The sequence below is a fragment of the Pristis pectinata genome, chromosome 3 (assembly GCF_009764475.1).
Source record: "Pristis pectinata isolate sPriPec2 chromosome 3, sPriPec2.1.pri, whole genome shotgun sequence".
Lineage (NCBI taxonomy): Eukaryota > Metazoa > Chordata > Chondrichthyes > Rhinopristiformes > Pristidae > Pristis > Pristis pectinata.
The window spans coordinates 90,721,520-90,740,835 of record NC_067407.1 but is presented as its reverse complement, the minus strand read 5'-3'; the positions used below and the strand labels follow the sequence as shown (position 1 = coordinate 90,740,835).

Sequence of the window (19,316 nt, the reverse complement as noted above, 5' to 3'; positions counted from 1 at the left end):
GAATTAGATGTACATTTGACCAAAGGTCTGACCAAAAGAAGCAGATTTTAAGGAGATTCTTCAAGGAGGAAAGAAATAGAGAGGTTAACAAAGGAATTCCTGAGTTTTGGCATTGGCACCTGGATGCACAATTGCATTGCTGGAATGCGTAAGTTTGGTGCTAATTAGGAGGTCAGAATTGAGGAACGGCAGTTCTACCGGAGAGTTGTAGAACTAAAGATTGAGAGTTCTAAATCAAGGTTTAATTTAAGAGGGAGCTAATGTGGGTCAGGGAGCACAAATATGGGGCTTAGTGAGTTAGGGTATGGGCAGCAGAGTTCGGGATGGTCTCACTTTCTAAATGGTAAAATAATAAGGGAAATCATTCATAAAAACAGCAGCATCTGGCATATTCTTCATACTTATAACGCAGTAGGAAGTACTTCGATGGTCTATATCTGCTGGGAGTTAGCAAGTTTAAATGCTATTGTAATAATCATATTGTGACCAATCTTAGCTACTCAATATGGGCTATCACTATCAAAGGGAAAGGTTAGCAAGAAGGAATTCAGTACTGCTGATTCTTACTATGGAACACCTTCCCTGGAACTACTACATGCATGACAAATATCTCAACATTGGTTGTGCCCTTGCACATCTTCCATCCTCTGTAACAATGAATAGTCATTGAATAGTTTCTACACTGAAATTGATTGATAAGGTCCCAGGGGAATGTTTCAGGAATTAATCAGCAGCATTACTGATAGCATTTTCAAAATTAATCCATAATATAGCTCCCAAAAATTGATCTGGCATCAACTGTGGAAGAAACTGTTTGCTGTGGCAGAAATGTTGAAACCAAGGGACAGAGATATAACATAATTGATAAAAGAACCAAATGAAACGTGAGAAATGTTGTTTTATGTATCTGGTTGTGATTTGGAATACACTTTTTTAAAAGGACAACAGGAGTAGATTCAAAGGTAAATTTTGAAGGAGAATTTTTATCAGCGTTCTGGGGAAAGCATAGTGGAGTAAGACAAATTGGACAAAGAAGCAAATGCAGGTATGATGGGCTGAATGACCTTCTCTGTGCTGTAACATGCTGCGATTTCTATGATCTTAACTCTTTAGTAAAATTATATCACAACCTTGGAGATTTTGTTTATCACAATACATCACAAGTCTACCCTGCCTGTGTCCTTCAATTACAAACATTATTTTTAAAAGCAGTAATTTCTTCAGCCTGAGGAAAACAAATGCACAGGTTAACAAGCATGAATTCTGCAGGTGGCAATGATCATTTATTCACATTTGACAATTGACAGTAATTTCTATGCAACTGTAGGTTGCATCAACCCAAGGGAACAATTAAAGCAGTTGCACAGATTTCACACTGACAACTGTGGTCTGAAGAAAAATGCCTTAATGTCTCTTCCTATTATTACAACAATGACTTCCACAGCACCTCATTGACTATAAAGCCTCTATAGATATGCCAGTCTTTTTTTCTTTTCTGAATCTCATGCCAGACGACATTGTCAGTGGTAGCTCTCCTCTGCATTGTTCCTGTCCATTTTAATGTCTCCACCAATACTCTTCTCCAAAAACTCATCCTACACACCCTTTGTCCTTGCAAACTAAGTCCCCAACTTTCTTTTGGTCTTCAGATATTTGGGGCAATTTTTTTTGACCAACAGCAGTTAAATAAACTATTTTTTTTAAAGAAACATAACTATTTTGTGTAATTACATGGCAGTGATACTAACATTTATGTTGGTGAAAATTTTACAGACTTTAGTTAATGCTGGAATTACCATTGGATCCAGAGAAAGTCATTAGAAGAAACCAGCAAAAGAGGCCGCTGCACTTGGCTGCATTCATAGAATCCCAAGAGGTACAGACAATGTTAGCTGGGAGGGAGTCACGACTTGCCTATCATGATCTCTAGGCCTTACAGTCTCTATGTCATAAGTTAACGTGGTAATAAAAGGAAGGACATTTGGGTATTATCCTTCAGTTCTTCAATGTCAGTATGAAATTTATATGTAACTGTTTTCTTGGGAAGATGTAGGAATTGCAGAAGACATGCTATGTATAGAATTTTGAAAAGCTTTTGCTCATGTACTACAGGGGAGAATAGTAGAGGTGATTAAATGGCAGGGAATTAGAGAGACTCTGCTAAATGGGATTAAAAATTAGATGGTAGAGAAAGGAGATCATGAGTTCAAGGCAACTTTGAACAACTGGGCAGAGTTGATGGAGTCTCACAGGATTCAGTTCTGGGGATAGATGCCCACAGTTTGATCAGTAATTTGGGTAGAGTGATGCATTTTGATGATAATACCTAAATAGGAGGAATTTTATTTTAAGACCATAGGATGCCACAAAGAGATATTGAGAAGATTGGGAAATGGGTGAAAAAGTAATAAATGAAATTCATTATCAGTATGTTGTGAGGTTTAATATTTTGTTAGTAAAAATAATCACAATAATTGAAACCTGAATGGAAGTAGGCTTGGTGCCACTGACAGAGCAGAAATATTTTGGGGAATGGGTTTAGAATACTAAAACCCCCAGTTAACAAAGTGCATTAAATATAATTGAATTTTCAGCTTTAACTGAAGAACTACTGGGCTAAAATATCACTACATTCTTCTGCCCCACTGCAATCTTCTCTTCCCACTGCATCCTTCTGACCAACTTCAGCATTTGACTCGACTCTACTTCAGCCTTCAGAACCACTGCAACCTTCGCCACCCCATCCTCTGTAGGCTTCTCCCCAACCATATTCTTCTGCCCTATTACATTCTTCAGTCTACTTCACTCTACTTCAGTCTTCAGCTGCACTGCATTCCTCTGACCCACCATGGCCTTTTGCTCCACTACATTCTTCTGCTCAACTACATTTTTCAGCTCCTGCTGCATTCCACTGACTCACTTCAGTCTTCATCCCCATTTGCCACTGTGCTCTTCTGCCTCACTGAAGCCTTGTCCCCACTGTATTCTTCGGTCCCTACTTTGGCCTGCTATGCCCAATGTGGTTTTTGCCCTACTGCTTTTTTCTGTCCCACTGTGGACCCGTGATGCAGTGTGATCTTCTACCACACTGCAGCCCCCAGCCTCACTAACTCTCGTTGACTCCCATTTGTCTTCTTCTCTGACCTTGACCTTTGCACCAGCTTGGCTTCTGGCCTTGTCTCAGTCCCAGCTTGCTCAATGAGTTATGCCTCGGCTTTCTGCCACTCCCTTCTCATCGTCCTCTTCTAGCACAATCACACTGGTTTGTGCTCTGTAGGATTAAGGATGGGAAACTGATGCCAGTTTTGGATTCTGTACGTAAGTGACTGCACCTTCCACGGTGTTACTTTCACACTATAGGAGAACACATACAGAGACGTTTCAACGCAGAGTATTGCCTGCCTGTGATTTCAGGAAGGAGAATTCACTATCATCATGTCTAGTTTCTGCTATTTACCCCTTCATTGCTGGTGGAGATTGCTTGCAGAGTTCATATTCTTCTCTACCCTACTCCTCTCGCCTCCACCTGGCTCCTCCTCAACAATGGTTCAGTAACCACTCTACCCCCTAACCTTGCTTGAGGAGAATGGAATGCCTCATCCTGTTTTGCTCTGTGCTGCACCACAGCTCCATAATTTGTTAAAACTGCTGAAAATGCCAGGTCTAAGCATGTGTAATTTGCATATTTGAAAGAGGGTAGAGCATATTACATGATGGGATTTTAGGCCAATTTAGGTCATTCAGCTATTTTCTTTTTCTGTAGCCTTCACAGATGTTTCATAAGGACCCTCATTAGGTTAGAATATGTCGATGAAGATTTCTGTTTCATTATATATATGTCAATCAAGTATTTTGATTTTTAATTAATATCTAGGACAACAAATAGGATGGTTAATGTGGGCATTTTATTTCTTGAGATATTTATGGAGACTGATATTTCAATGACCTTTGTTTCATCTTTTTATCAGCCTATTTTTGGGATTAAAGCTGTTGGAAGCACACAGCACACTGAGATCATCTAATTTATTAAAAACAGACAGGGTGTGCAGAAACAATCTCCCACACTGTTGCAAACCAGGAGTTAAGACTACGCACTTTCAGGTGACGGGGACTGGAAATCCAGGCATAATTCTGTCTCCATTTTAACATTGTACTTTCTATCCTTATATATAAATAATGTTTTGTTTCATTTAAATCTAATTAAATGGCACAACTTTTGGCAGTGATGTTGAATTGGAGCAGATCCTTTGTAGCACAAAGGAGTTGAGAGCTAGAGTGCCAAGAATGATACAGCGCCAGCAATGACAGGATGGTGTAATTACACATTTACTGTGATGCTTTTGATGATAAACGTGTTAACACCAGAATTTCTAAGGGGAAAAATGTGATACAAGAGAATAACAAAAATGCAAAACCCATACCAATGATGCAGGGTTTCAGGTATGTGAACAGACTGGAGAATCTGGAATTGTTTTTATAGAACATAGATGAGGAGGGTGATGTTGACAGAGGTTTTTAAAATTTTGATGGGTTTTTATAATGCATTAGAAACAGAAGCAGATATACAGTATAAACCTTTGAGTACTTTGTGAGTAAGTGGGGAAAAACTGCTTTGATGACCAAAGTTCACAGATTGAGAGGAAACCAGATGGGAAGGTGAGGAGGATTTTTCTTTAAACATGATTTGTTACGATCTGGAACACGCAGCCTGAAAAGTTGATGGATCAGGCTCAATAATAACTTTCAAAAGAGAATTGGAAAAATATTTGTAAGGAAAAAAAAATACAGGACTATGGGTAAAAGTTAAGGGAGTAGAAATAATTGAATAGACAGGATAGGCACGATGGGTTGATTGGTCTGCTTTGAGTTTTTTATTCTATGGTTCTGTGGACAGTCTCCAGATTTTGTAGATTGGAAAGTATGATTAAAAAAATCTAAGCTATAATATCTTTCTTTAAAATGTAATAAAACAACACATAATGGTGTATTGTTTTATACAACATACAACATAATGGTGTATGAAATATTGACAGTTTAATACAATTAAGCAGGATTTAATTACGGTAACCTACTGTCGATATTCAATGTTCTATGCACTCAAAATACCACAGTAATATCAAAACTTATGCATTGTTTTATATAAACAATCTCTTTGGGCTATTAATGAATTCTATTTACATTTGGAAGCACTTAATGTATGATAATATGTCATTAAGAACCGAAGTCTAGAATATTGCTGAAAATTCATGAACTAATACTTGCCAATAACCTTTTTTGTATTTTGTCAGCTTTCTGCTTGTTGCTATTAAATGAACTAATGTCCCTGTTAAAATAGTGACTGGAATGCTATGCAGACAAATGAAGTATTTGGACATTAACACCATTAACAATATATTGTCTCAGATAAATAAGAGCTGAAGGCATTTATTTATGTAATTTTATTTTATGGACGACTTCCATTGTTTGTGTACTTAATCATACTTATCATACTTAAAAATGGTAAAGTGTAAAAGGCGAGATGGTAAATTTCAAAGAATTCTGAAGGAAATTATACCATTAGCTGTGCCTCAGGGATCTCTATTCAGGTGCAGGAATTGTTCCTTGCACCCTCTCAATGCCCATTACTTTCAGAGAAGCAAATTTTTTCCCACATTGTGATTTTATATAGAACCAAAATGAAATAAACAGAACATTTTTATCCAAGAGATCTACCCAACAGTACATTGATCTTTTGAGTTTTTATTCAATGGAATGCTTTCCAAAAACAACAAAAACAAGCCTTCAATTTGCCCTCGCTGGTAGCAGTAGAATCTATTTCATAATAATTCCACTACTTGAACAAATCAAACCAATTTCTTTGACAAGTTTATTTGATTGCCAATTCAGAATCTGACATATATGATGTGAAATTTGTTGTTTTGCAGCAGTGGTACAGTGCAAAGACATAAAATTACTATAAATCACAAAAATAAATAAATAATATGGGGGGGGAAAAGGAATAACAAGGTAGTATTCATGGGTTCATGTACTGTTCAGAACCCTGATGGTGGAGGGGAAGAAGCTGTTTCTGAATCATTGAGTGTGGGTTTTCAGGTTCCTGGATCTCCTCCCCAATGGTAGTAATGAGAAGAGGGTATGTCCAGTTTAAAAGTTCTATAATAAATACATTCATTACACTAAACTTTCAGCAAATTGCTTATGTTTCTCCTCTAGCTTCTGTTCTCATTGGGTATGTCATGTTTCCTTGGCAACAGCAATTCTGATGCTTAAGCTTTTTTTGCATATGTAACTGGTAGAATAGATACGGGACAACCAGTGGATGTGGAGTTCTTGGATTTTCATAAGACTTTTGTCAAAGTCCTAGATAAAAGGATAGTATGCAAATTTAAAGCATATGGTAATTGAGGTAATTTCATATTTCTCATGATGTTGAATATATTGGCATGGATTGAATATGGGTTGAGAAATAGGGAACAGAGAGTGGGAATAAATGCATCTTTCTCATGGTGGCAGAAAGTAATGATTGGTGTACTGCAGAGATCTGTACGTGGGCCTCAACTATTCACAATATGCAACAAGGATTTAGATGAACGAGCCAAATGTAATATTTCAAGTTTGCTGAAGACAATACACTAGGTGAAATTGGGAACTGTGAGTAGGATGCAATGAAGGTGACTGAAAGAGATTGAGCAAGCGGGCAAAAACGTAGCAGAAGCAATACAATGTGGGCAAATGTGAAGTTATCTACTTTCAAGGGAAATCAACAAAGGCAACATATTATTTAAGCGGTGTTAGTCTGAGAAGTGTTGATTTGTAAAGAGACTTGGGTGTCCTTGTCCATTGTCGCTGAAAGTAAGTATGCAGGTGAAGCAAGCAGTTAAGGCAGCAAATGTTATGTTGGCTTTCATAGCAAGAGGATTCAAGTGTGGGGAGCAAGGGTGTCTTGCTATAGTTATGTAAGGTCTTTGGTGATTGCTTGAAGCTTTGGATTCATAACCTAAGAAAGAACATCCAAATATACTTGTCAAAGATGGCATGCAGTGAAGGTGTACCAGACTGATTTCTAGACTGGTGGGACTGCTGTATGAAGAGAGATTAGGTCAACACGATCTGCCAGTAAAAGGCTGGGTATTCTGCAGTGAGTGACTCACCTCCCAGTATCCCAAGCCCTTCCACCATGCACAAGGCACAAGTCAGGAGTATGGTGGGAGTAACTCTCCACTTGCCTGGATAACTGCAACTCCAATGATACTCAAGGAGCTCAACAAAGGACAAAGCAGCCAGCTTAATTGGTGCCCCAAACACTCATTCCCCCAACTATGGATACACAATGGTTGCAATGTGTACCGTCGAAAGAATGCTTTGAACTTGCTCACCTAGGATACTCCAACGCCACCACCCAAACCTGTAACCTCTACCACCAAGAACAAGGGCGGCATGCATATGGGAACATACCAATCTGCACTTCTCCCTCTGAGGCACACACTACCCTAATTTGTTAATACTTTGCCAATCTTCATCATTGCTGGGTCCATATCTGAAACTCTCTACCCAATAACACTGTAAAAGTATCTTAACCAGAAGGACTGTAACAGTTCAATAAAACAGCTTGCCACCAATCTTTCAAGGGCAGTTAAGGGAGGGTAATAAATGTTGGCCTTACCAGATCCTGAAAATGAATATATGTATTAAAAAATGCTTAATAAAGTAGGAGTTGGATTCTTCAATCTATTATTAACCTTACCCTCATGAACCTTCTGTCTGAAATTTGTAACAGAGCTATTGCCCAAAATTTTAAGGTTTGATTAAATTAAATTCTGTTCAGTATGTATCACCTCATTTTTTTAAAATTTGGCAATCAGCATGTCAACATCATTGGCAAGACCAACGTTTAATGCTTAAAAACTAACTGACCTTGTGAAGCTGGTGTTGAGCAACAACCACTAAAAAATAATGATTAATCTCCTAGTAGAGCATGTTGTATGATGGTGTATTTTCCTACCGGTTTGCTGGTGTCATTGCCATCTATCCTCTGTTTTAGATCCAAAGTCTTAGAAATTAGATCATTTCCCAAAGTTGTGTTGAGCCTGGGCATCTTATATCCTAAAACAAATTTGAAACAAAGTTAGAATAATCAAACCAGTCAGACTACCTGTCAACTATGAATCATTTAAAAGTTATTCACAGAATTATGCTATTGTGGAAGTTAAATATAATTTTGTTGAATTTAAAAGTTGCAGTCATATAATTTCACACCTCTGCCTTGCATGCCCTTGAATTAAATCCTTCAAATTTTCAGGGAATGCACTTTTTCTCTTAATTTTCCTTGGCTAAACTGGGGAATTTTAGAACTCCAGATCTCTCAAATTAACTAATTACATGTAATCAACTGCTTCCTCAAATACCAATGAGTTGGAGTACAGGAAGGAGCTAGAGAGCTTAGTAACATGGCGTCATGACAACAATGTTTCCCTCAATGTCAGCAAAACAAAAGAGCTGGTCATTGACTTCAGGAAGGGAGGTGGTGCACATGCTCCTGTCGACATCAACGGTGCTGAGGTTAAGAGCTTCAAGTTCCTGGGAGTGAACATTACCAATAGCCTGTCCTGGTCCAACCACGTAGACGCTATGGCCAAGAAAGCTCACCAGTGCCCCCGCTTCCCCAAGAGGCTAAAGAAATTTGGCATGTCCCTGTCGACCTTCACCAATTTTTATCAATGCACCATAGAAAGCATCCTATCTGGATGTATCACGGCTCGGTATGGCAACTGCACTGCCCAGGACCACAAGGAACTGCAGAGAGTTGTGGACACAGCTCAGCACATCACGGAAATCAGCCTCCCCTCCATGGACTCTGTCTATACTTCTCGCTGCCTCGGCAAAGCAGCTAGCATAATCAACAACCCCACCCACCCTGGACATTCTCTCTTCTCCCCTCTCCCATTGGACAGAAGATACAAAAGCCTGAAAGTACTCAAGGCAGCTTCTATCCCGCTATTATAAGACTATTGAATGGTTCCCTAGTATGATAAGATGGATTCTTGACCTCACAATCTACCTTGTTATGACCTTGCACCTTATTGTCTACTTGCACTGCACTCTCTCTGTAGCTGTTACACTTTATTCTGCATTCTGTTATTGTTTTACCTTGTAGTACCTCAATGCGCTGTGTAATGAATTGATCTGTATGAATGGTATGCAAGACAAGTTTTTCACTGTACCTCTATACATGTGACAATAATAAACCAATTTCAATTCCTTTAGGAAATTATTCAAGTTCCTGTCCAATAAAAGTACTGATAAAATTAAATGTCTGCAGTCATGGCAAAACCATGGATTTAGTAACAGGACCCTGACAAGGATGCAATTGTGTCAAGTATTTAACAGACTACACTACAATAATTTTGCTTAAGTGCACCATGTTTGAATAAAGGATTTATCATTTAGTGCAACTACGGTTCCCAACGTACTAGCAGAAATCTTCAGAATGAAAAGGCATATTTTGGGGCTAGAAGAACACGGTCATGACATTTTCATACAGGAGGGCACCTATGACTACTGTATTTTACCCTCAGTGTACACTTTATGTTAAAACTCATACATTTTATTTCTATCTTTTCTGAAGCAGTCTACAATCAATATGCAATATCTCTACTTTTTAAAACAAATTCTTCCTTTAAGTCATGTTCCCAATCTATTCATACTCGAGATTTTCAAAGCAGTATCAACCTGTCCTATGTCCTGCATATAATTGAAGTTGTTCTGGATAACATTTTTAAAACTTAATTTTATGTTTTATTATTGCCTCTGAATCAGAAGATTATGGGTTCAAATCCCATTAGAGAGAGGCTGACACTCTCAGAGCAGCACCAAGCAAGTCCTGCATTGTCAAGTATGGCATCTTTTGAATGAAATGTTAATCTGAGGCTCTGGCTTCTCTCGAGGTGATAGTACAAAATATTGTGGTACTTAATAAATGCAAATTATTTCATACTCTGTTTGTGGAACTGGTAACCTGTCAGTCAGTATTAGTCGTCAGATTATGTTTCTGGATATTGGAGTTTCATCAATCTATTCATTTATTAAAATTAGAGACTTTTTAAATAGGAAATCAATCTCAAGGCACTTTATTGTTAAACTCTTCCTCAGTGACAGAAGTATAATGTAAATGGAAACTATAGTTAGCAATTGTTACATTAATCTAGGTTGACACTTCATTGTAGCATGAAAGGAAGGGTTGCCTTTCAAATTTAATCAAAGCTCTGGCTGCCTTGTTCTGTCACATGTGAAAGACCTCACACCACAATTGGAAGTACACTGAGTTGTCATGGTATCCTGGCCAAGATTCCCTGCTCAGTCAACACCACCAAGATCCCCCGATATAATATCTCATTTATTATTTGCAGAAATATGCCATGCACAAATTGAGTCCCTGCATTTTCCAAAAAATAATAATACTGGCAATTCAAATACAGCAGAGGGTTTGATCATCATTTTCCAAACCTGCCTGCAGACATGATGCCGGTGGGCTGCCAATGTGCTACCATTTCTAAAAGGGAAGGGATAGATTGCAATTACACGTTGGTCAGTTTAACCTTGGTAGTGAGAAAATTATTTGAAAATTTTTAAGGTAGAGAAAGGCATGGACTAAATAAAGACAGGTAAGATAAATGTGTTCTTGGAAAGTCATCTCTGATTAATTTGACTGACTTTTTGAGGAGGTTGTGTTATTATGTGAAGTTATAATGAAGAACTACAGTTCCCAGTAGGCAATGCAAGTGGTCACATGGGGAAACAGGAAGTGGCTGTAAAAAGAGAGGGAAAGCAAGCAGTCTGTTGTTGATTAATAAAATGTTCAGATGTTAAACCCATGTGAATTTTGTCTCTTGATGAAGAACAAACATAACAGAGGTAACAAAGAGCATCTGATGTCCTCTGCATGGATTGTTGGAAGGGTTTTGACAAGGTCATAGACATGGCAACTTGTTCGTAAGGTAAAAGACCATGGATCCAAAAGAAAGCAGCACATAGGATCAAAAATCTGCTCAATGACAGAAAACTAAAGGATCATTGTGGATTATTGTGACTGGAAGGCTGTCTGTATTGGAGTTCTGCAATGAGAGCTAAGTCCCTTGCTTTTTGTGGTATATATCAATGATTTAAGCTTAATTGTAAGGGACAGTTTTAGGACGTTTGCTGAGGATATAAAAAATGGCCATGTAGTTTAAAGTGTGGAAGACAGCTATACATTGTAGAAAGATTTCAAAGGGATTGTCAGGTGAGCAAATGGAATTAAGTCCAGTTATATATAAATTAATGAGATTGAGGAGAACAAGCAAACTCATGGGATAAATAATAAATGGTAAAATACAAGTATTGAGGAGCAGAGGAAACCTATGAGTGCACACAAATCCCTGAAGGTAGGACGAAAGGTAGATAAAATGGTTATGAAGGCACACAGACACTGACTTTTATTTGCAAGGCATTGAATGTAAGAGAAGTGAAGCCATGTTAAAACTGTATAAAACACCAGTAAAGTTACCTGTTTAGTTTTGGTGACAACTTTTCAAAATATGCTATTGTACAGAGAAAGTACAGAGGACAATAATAAGAATGCTGACAGGAAAGGAGAATTCTATCTATCTGCATAGGCTAGGCCATAGAGGCAGAGAATTTATTTTAACACACCAGGTAAATGATGGCTCTCCAACTATGCAGCACTCACTCAATTATGCACTGGAGTGTCAGCTTCAATTTACAGTATGTCCTCTGGAGTGGACTTGGACCTACAACTCTATGACTGCCATTGAACCATAATTGATACGGGTGGGATTTAGTTTAATATCATGTCATTAGGCTTTTTAAATTATTTTTACTTATAAATGGGCTTACAGATATGCACTCTGGTCAGAAATAATGGAATGATTGTTACTAATTTCAAGAATGTTTTATGGTTTAAAGCATCTGGGTGCATTTTAGCCAACTGTGCTATTTTGTTTCCACTGAAAGAGCAGGATGTGAGATTCGTGCTTGTTGACTTCGTTTTGTAGTTTCTTTATGAAAAAACAATCAAAACTGCTTTGACGTACAGAAATGGACCTAAGAGGTAAATACAGTATAGAGCTGATAAACATGGCTCTATGACTCCAAGAAACTATGAGATTGTTTGCAGGATTGATCTCATATCAAGTGGTCTGATTCACAAGAACAGATGTCATACCACAATGAACCAGCAAGTGGTTTCAAGGTCCCACTCCAGAGTTGAACACAAAGATGTAGGACAACATCACTATGCCATAGCAAGTGGTGCTACACTGTCGGAATACTGTATGTTAAAATGAGGCTCTGACTGCCCTGTCAGGTGGACATAAATGATCCCATGGCAATGTTTTGAAGAAAAGCGGGTGAATTATTCCCAGAATTCTGGTCACTGGCACTTTCTGTTTGTGAGAGTTTGCAGTGAACAAATTGGCAGCTGCATTTCTTATATTACAACAGTGATTACACTCCACACCAATACTTCAAAAGCAAACTACTGCACCTGCTCGAAATCCAGATTGTAAATACTAAATTCTGCAAATACTCAAAAGATTAGACTGCATCTGTGAAAACAGATAACTAGCCCAAGAGCTGAGAAATATGTGGAAGATTATGCCATCCCACTGGACTCCATAGGGATTCCACTGAAGCAGCACAGGGGCAGCTGGCTTTGTAGTTGGCAAGGGGACAATGCTATGGCTGATTTTTGCTGCTGTCAGTGCTGAAAACCGAGACTTTTGCAGAAATATCTGGGTAAGTTTGATGCTAGCACTGGTGGTGGAGCAAGAAGATCTGCCCTATTACATGTGTCAAAGACAATAAAAATTTGAACAGCATGCGTTAAGTTTGGTTCAGATTCAAATGTTCCTACATGAGAAAATATATTCAGCCTCTTCCTTCCCATCACCAGGAATTATTGCATCAAGTTGAGGTAATTTCTCTCCTATATAGCTCGTGATCACTGCTGATGCCAATGTACATATCACACTCCAGCTGAGTTAAATTTACGAAAATCTATATACTCTTTGAAAGGCATGAAAACAAACACAGGCAAAAGGCCAAAATTCATCCTTGACCTTTATAATTCAGTAGTCATGCATCACCAGCTGCCTTATTTCTTGTGACATTTCTGAACTCCCTTCATCTCCACATAAAATTACTTTTAACTGTACCTATCCTGTTTCATCCATGGTCCTTTTGTAATCAGAACTGATCCATCTTCATTTAAAAAAGTGATGGCTGATATAACATTAATTGTTTTGCCAACATGACACATTCCACCTGTATACTTTTCCACAGAGTTCACCTTGTGCTCAAGTTGGTCTGACTTATAATAGTAACAGCAAATAGATTCATTCATGAGGACAGCCTCAAAATAGCAAAAAAAATGTATTGGAATATTTATATTATGGGAAAATTGCCTCGATGTTCACACAGGCAGCTCAGAATAATAGAGCTTTGAGAGATGCTAAACGCCAGCTAAATGATTCAAAGAACCCATAGGGATCCCATTCTGTACTCATTGACTTGCACTGATTCTCAGTCCAGCAACATCACGATAAAGTCTCATCCTCATTTGCAATATATCAATGGCCTCACCAGCTCACCCCTACCACCTCTATCTCTGTATCCTCCATGAAGATCTATGCATTTGCTCTTCCAATTCTGGTACTTTTTTTGAACATCTGATAGCCAGGGTGTCTAGCCGCTGGCCTGAAGATATGAAATTTTCTCCTATAGCCTCTCTATCTCTCTATTTCTATCTCCTTCTTTACCTAAAATCTACCACCCTGACTAACCTTTTGATCACCCGTCCTAATATTTCCTTATATGGTTGAGAATCAAACATTATTCTGGTAAGTACTCCTGGGAAGGTCCTTCAGAAGATTTACAACATTAAAACCACTAAATAAATGCATGCAGTCTTGGACTCCATTTTCCACTTTCTAAGAAAAAAAATCAAATTTTTATTCTTAGCACTTCTGTGCTCCTCTGCATGCAAGGTGATCGGCAAATGAAACAATGCACGATTATCATAACAGACTAGCAGAAAACAAAATGGTCTGAAAAATCTATTGTGCTATGCCTGTCTAGACTCAAGGATCACATACATTGTTTTTCCCTGGCTCCATCCTTGCCAAATGTTTTGGGATCTGTTGAAGAGCACTTGATTTAAGTGCTGCCAGAAGGTGGCTGTGCTTTCACCACAGAGACTTGAGATCTTTTAGCCATCATTCATTCATTCAAAGTATCCCCACTTCATATGAGTATGAAGCATAAGAATACATGATATTAAACAGTTCTCCTAAAATCATAGTCCAGTACATCACCACTTTGAACTTGAAGATTACAGTATAATATCTAGGAATTTACCCCACTGGCCTGCCAAGTGGACTCTTCCAAGAGAAGTGGACATCCGTGGAAGAAGCAATGGACTCCCACTGACGTATGATGATGGTAGAAGTGTTTTGTCCTCTGTAGTGTTCTGTGAGCAGGTTTTTGCAGTTCTGCTGCTCTGCTCTGTCCTTGTAAACACCTGAGAACTCTGAAGACACCTGCTGATTTGGAAATGCATTAGGATTAGGCGAGCAGTTCCACAAACATCTGAACAGCAGGTTGGTGCAGCTTGCTGCATATAATCTCCACTAAAAGTTGGGGTAGAGATCTGGCTCAGGTCATTCAGAATCAGTGCTGCTCAAGCCAATGGCTAAGGTGCCCAAAACTGGGCCTTAAGTTGGGAAAGCTACAGTTGCACTGAATCAAAGGTGAACTTGCCGCTTCCACCCATCATTTGTCATCAACTGCTGCAAAGTGAGAACAGAAGAGGAGGCAGCAGAAGGAGAGGAGACAGCAGTTGTAGGGAGGGTGAAGGCACATAGGCTGTACCTGAGACTGCACTAGGTCTCTGTCAAAATCACAGGGCCTCCTCTGCTTGTCAAGAACAATCTAATCACTGCCCAACACTTTCAAGCATTAGGGGAACGTGCAAACACAAATTAAAATAAAGTTATGAAAGTTAAGTTTAGCCAAAACACTGGTGATTAAATCATTGTTGTGCACTTTTGGAAAACCAGAATAATTTCCTTCAACAGTTTTGGATTTCTATACCACTTTCATAATCTTTAGTCCTTCCAAAGAGCTGTGCAGCCAATATAGAACTTCTGGTTTGTCACTGGTATATTATAGGAAATGTGGCAACCAATTTGTCTACAGCAAGCTCCCATTAATGGACAACCCCAAATTTTATCATGTTCTTTTTCCTTATGACATAGAAGGAAGCCATTAAACCCATCAAATCTATGCCAGTCCTCAATGTAATTCCATCAATCCCCCTTATTTACTTCCCTGTAATCTATTCTCTCTAACCTACCCATCAACTCTTTTCTAATTTTCCTACTGACCACCTACACTAATTTGCAAAAGCCAATCATCCTACCAACTAAATTGTCCTTGAGATTCCCCTGAGGAAACCCATGTGGTTATAGGGAGAATGTGCAAACTTCACAACAGCTGACGGTGTATGTGGCACCAGAATGGTCACTTATGGGCATCACATATGAAAAAAAGGCATTAGAACAGATGCATAACGAAACAAGAGCAGTGTTCATTAAACATGAGGAAATGTTAGAGAAATTTAATCTCTTGCCGTTAAGCAAGAAGCTCAACAGGAGACCTTGCTAAGCACTGGACAGCACGGAGAAAGCGAATTTGGAATATGATTTGAAGGTCATTCATTTAATTCAAAAAAACTAAGTTTAAAATGGATTTTGGAGGAATAAAATCATTTCTCTAAAGGGAAATAAGATGTTTGAAATGATCTAATAGAAAAGGCAACGCAATAATAAAGATTAGAGGATTTTGAGATGTGAACAGTCATTGGTTTGTCTGTTTTGAAATACTGGAGATTAACAGAAATGAACTTTTCTCAAATTTGGCTTTTAAATAGGACAATATATTAAACCTCTATCCTTACATTAAGCCTCCATCCTTTGGTTAAAGACACGTCTTCCGAAGGAAAAAGCTTCTCACTATCCTATCTGTGCCCCCTATAACTCTGTACCTCAGTCAGGTCCCCCGTCGGCCATATTCGCCCCAAAATAAAAACAAAGCCAGTCTATCCAGTCTCTTCTCATAGGTAAAACACTCCAATCCAGTTAATCATATCCTTCCTATAGTATGACAACCAGAACTGCACACAGGACTCTTTGTGTGGTCTTACCAATGCTTTGTAAAGTTGTACCATAATCTCGTTACTCTTGTATTCCACGCACTTGTGTGTCCTGTTGGCATTCTGAAGCTTACTATTACCTGTGCTGCTGCCTTGGTCCCTCTATTCCTCAGTACTTCCTAGGGTCCTAGCATAGTTTGTATTCTAGAGTCATACAGCATGGAAGGAGGTCATTCAGTCCACCACATCCATGCTGACCAGTGGGCGCCCATCCATATTAATCCTATCTTCCAGCACTTGGCCTGTAGCCTTCTATGCATCAACAATTCAAGTGCTCATCTGGATACTTATTAACTGCTGTCAGTGACACTTGCCTCTACTCCTTTCAGGCAGCGTAATCCATGTACTCACCACTCTCTGGATGAAAATGTTACCCCTCAGATCCGCACTAAATCTCTTACTCTTCAGAGTAAATCTATGTCCTCTGGTTTTACCTGTCTCCCATATGGGGAAAAGTTTCCTGCAGTGTGCCATATCCAAACCCCTCAATCGTATTCCCTCTTAATAATAAACCAATTTATCAATTTACCAATTTTAACCTCCTCCACTCCAGGGAAAACAGACCTAGCCTCTCCGGTCTCTCCTCATAAATGACGCATTTCATCCCAGGCAACATTCTGGTGAATCTCCTCTCCGCTCTTTCCAGCACTATCATATTGTTCTGATAGTGTGGTGACTTGAACTGCATACAGTAGTTGTCTGAGGTCTGACCAATGTTTTATGAAGTTGGAGCATAACCTCACGGCTCTTGTGCTCAATGGCCCAATTTATGTAGGCCAGCATCCCATAAACTTTCTTAACGACATTATCTCCCTGCACTGCCACCTTCAAGGATATTTGGACTTTACACCAAGGTTCCTCTTTTCTTGAATACTCCCTTGGACCCTACATTTATGGTGTAGGTCCTAGCCTCATTAGCACTCCACATTTATCTGGATTAAACTCCATCTGCCTTTTCTCAGCCCATCTCACCAACACATCAATTTCATCCAGTAAGCCTAAGTCTACGCTCCACTCTATCAACAACTCCACTAATCTTTATAACATTTGATAAGGATTTTATAAGGTCCCTCGTGGTAGGTTGATTCAGAAGATAAAGATGCATGGGATCCAGAGTGAATTGCAAGTTTGTATTTAGAACTGGCTTGTCCATAGAAGACAGTGAGCAGGGGTGAAAGGCTGTTATTCTGGTTGGGAGTCCATGACCAGTGGTGTTCTGCGAGGTTTGGTGCTGGACCTCTGTTGTTTGTGATATATATCAATGATTTGGATTAAAATATAGATGGATGGATTAGCAAGTTTGTGGATGACACCAAGATTGGTGGAGTTGTGGATGGTATAAAAGGACTATCAAAGAATACAGCGGGATATGGATCAGTTATAGATATGGGCAGAGAAGTGGCAGATGGAATTTAATCCAGGCAAGTGTGAGGTGTTACACTTTGGGAGATCAAATGAAAGGAGAAAATATACAGTAAGTGATAGGCCCCTTAATGGCATTGAATTACAGAGGGATCTTGGGGTTCGTCCATAATCCACTGAAAGTGGCTACACGTGGATAAGGTGGTAAAGAAGGCATATGAAGTGCTTGCCTTCATTGGTGGGGGTGTTGAATATAAGAAGACATGCAGCAGCTCTACAGAACTTCAGTCAGACCTCACTTGGAGTATTGTGTGCAGTTCTGGTCGCCCCATTATAGGAAGGATATGTACACTGTGGAAAGGGTACAGAAGAGGTTAACCAGGATGTTGAGGGTATGAACCATAAGGAAAGGTTGGAAAAAGTCGGGTTGTTCTCCCTGGAGCATCAGAGGCTGAGGGGAGATCTGATAGAGGTTTTTAAAATTATGAGAGGCATAGATATGGTAGACGGTCAGAATCTTTTCCCCAGCATAGAAATGTCAAATACCAGTGGACATGCTTTTAAGGTTTGAGGGGGAAAATTTAAATGTGATGTGAGGGGCAAGTTTTTTTTATGCAGAGAGTGGTAGGTACCTGGAATGTGTTATCTGGGATAGTAGTGGAAGTAAGCAGTTTGGTAGAGTTTAAGAGGCTTTTAGATAGACACATGAATAAGAAGGAAATAGAGGGATATGGATGATACACAGGAAAAGAACATTTAGTATAGGTTGGTAATAAGATCAGCACAACATCATGGGCCGAATGGCCTGTCCAGTGCTGTTCTATGTTCTATCTGAAATCTTATTGATCATACCTTTTAGATCCACATCCAACTCATTTATTTTAGAAACAATAAGAGTCCCAGCACCAATCCCTGTGGGACACGACAAGTTATAGCTACCTAATCACTAAAATAACTCTCTATCATTAGCTTCAGTCTCCTATTGCCAAGCCAATTTTGGATCCAATTTAGCAACTTGCCCTGGATCCCATGAGCCCTAATCTTTTGGACCAGTCTCTCATGTGAGACCTTGTCAAAAGCCTTATCGAAGTCTATATAAACCATATCTACTGCACTGCCCCCATCAACAGAGTTTGTTACTTCTTCAAAAAATTCATACAGATTGGTCAGACAGGATATCCCCTTAACAAACCAATGCTGGCTGCCTCTGATTAGTCCCTGCCTTTCCAAGTGATCATTAATCCTGTCCTTCAGAGATTTTTTTTCCCAGTAACTTCCCCACTATTGACATTAGGTTCATGTCAGTAATTACCAGGCTTTTCCCTGTTGCCCCTCTTGAATTCTTGAAAAAGGAGAACAAATTTGCTGTTCTCCAGTCATCTGGCACCTCACTTATGGCCAGCAAAGATTTATTTTGTTTTTAGAAAAGGAACAGGCCAAGCTCTAAATGATCAGCAATACATTCACTGAAGCATACGAGTTGATGGGCCTTGTATTCAACTGCCACAGATCAAGCGCCTTCTACCAACCTCCCTGACAGCATCACACTATGCTCTGATGTGGAAAGTGGACTATTCCTCAGCAAAGTCAGGCAAAATCATCATTTCCTTCAACTGAATGAGAATAAGGATATTTGAGATCAAGATCTCAGACCTGACACAAAAGTCATCATGTACACAAGAGCAGT

General features: G+C 39.1%; 1 protein-coding gene across 1 annotated transcript in view; it reads right to left on the bottom strand.

Moving 5' to 3' along the window:
- Window positions 1-19,316, bottom strand: part of LOC127567989 (uncharacterized) — a 165,739-nt gene that overhangs the window by 36,769 nt on the left and 109,654 nt on the right. Inside the window, exons 8-9 of the mRNA XM_052011233.1 lie at window positions 14,413-14,597; window positions 8,003-8,103 (exon numbers count right to left, since the gene is read on the bottom strand). Coding sequence (XP_051867193.1) covers window positions 8,003-8,103; window positions 14,413-14,597 — 286 coding nt within the window. The remainder of the gene's footprint in view (window positions 1-8,002; window positions 8,104-14,412; window positions 14,598-19,316) is intronic.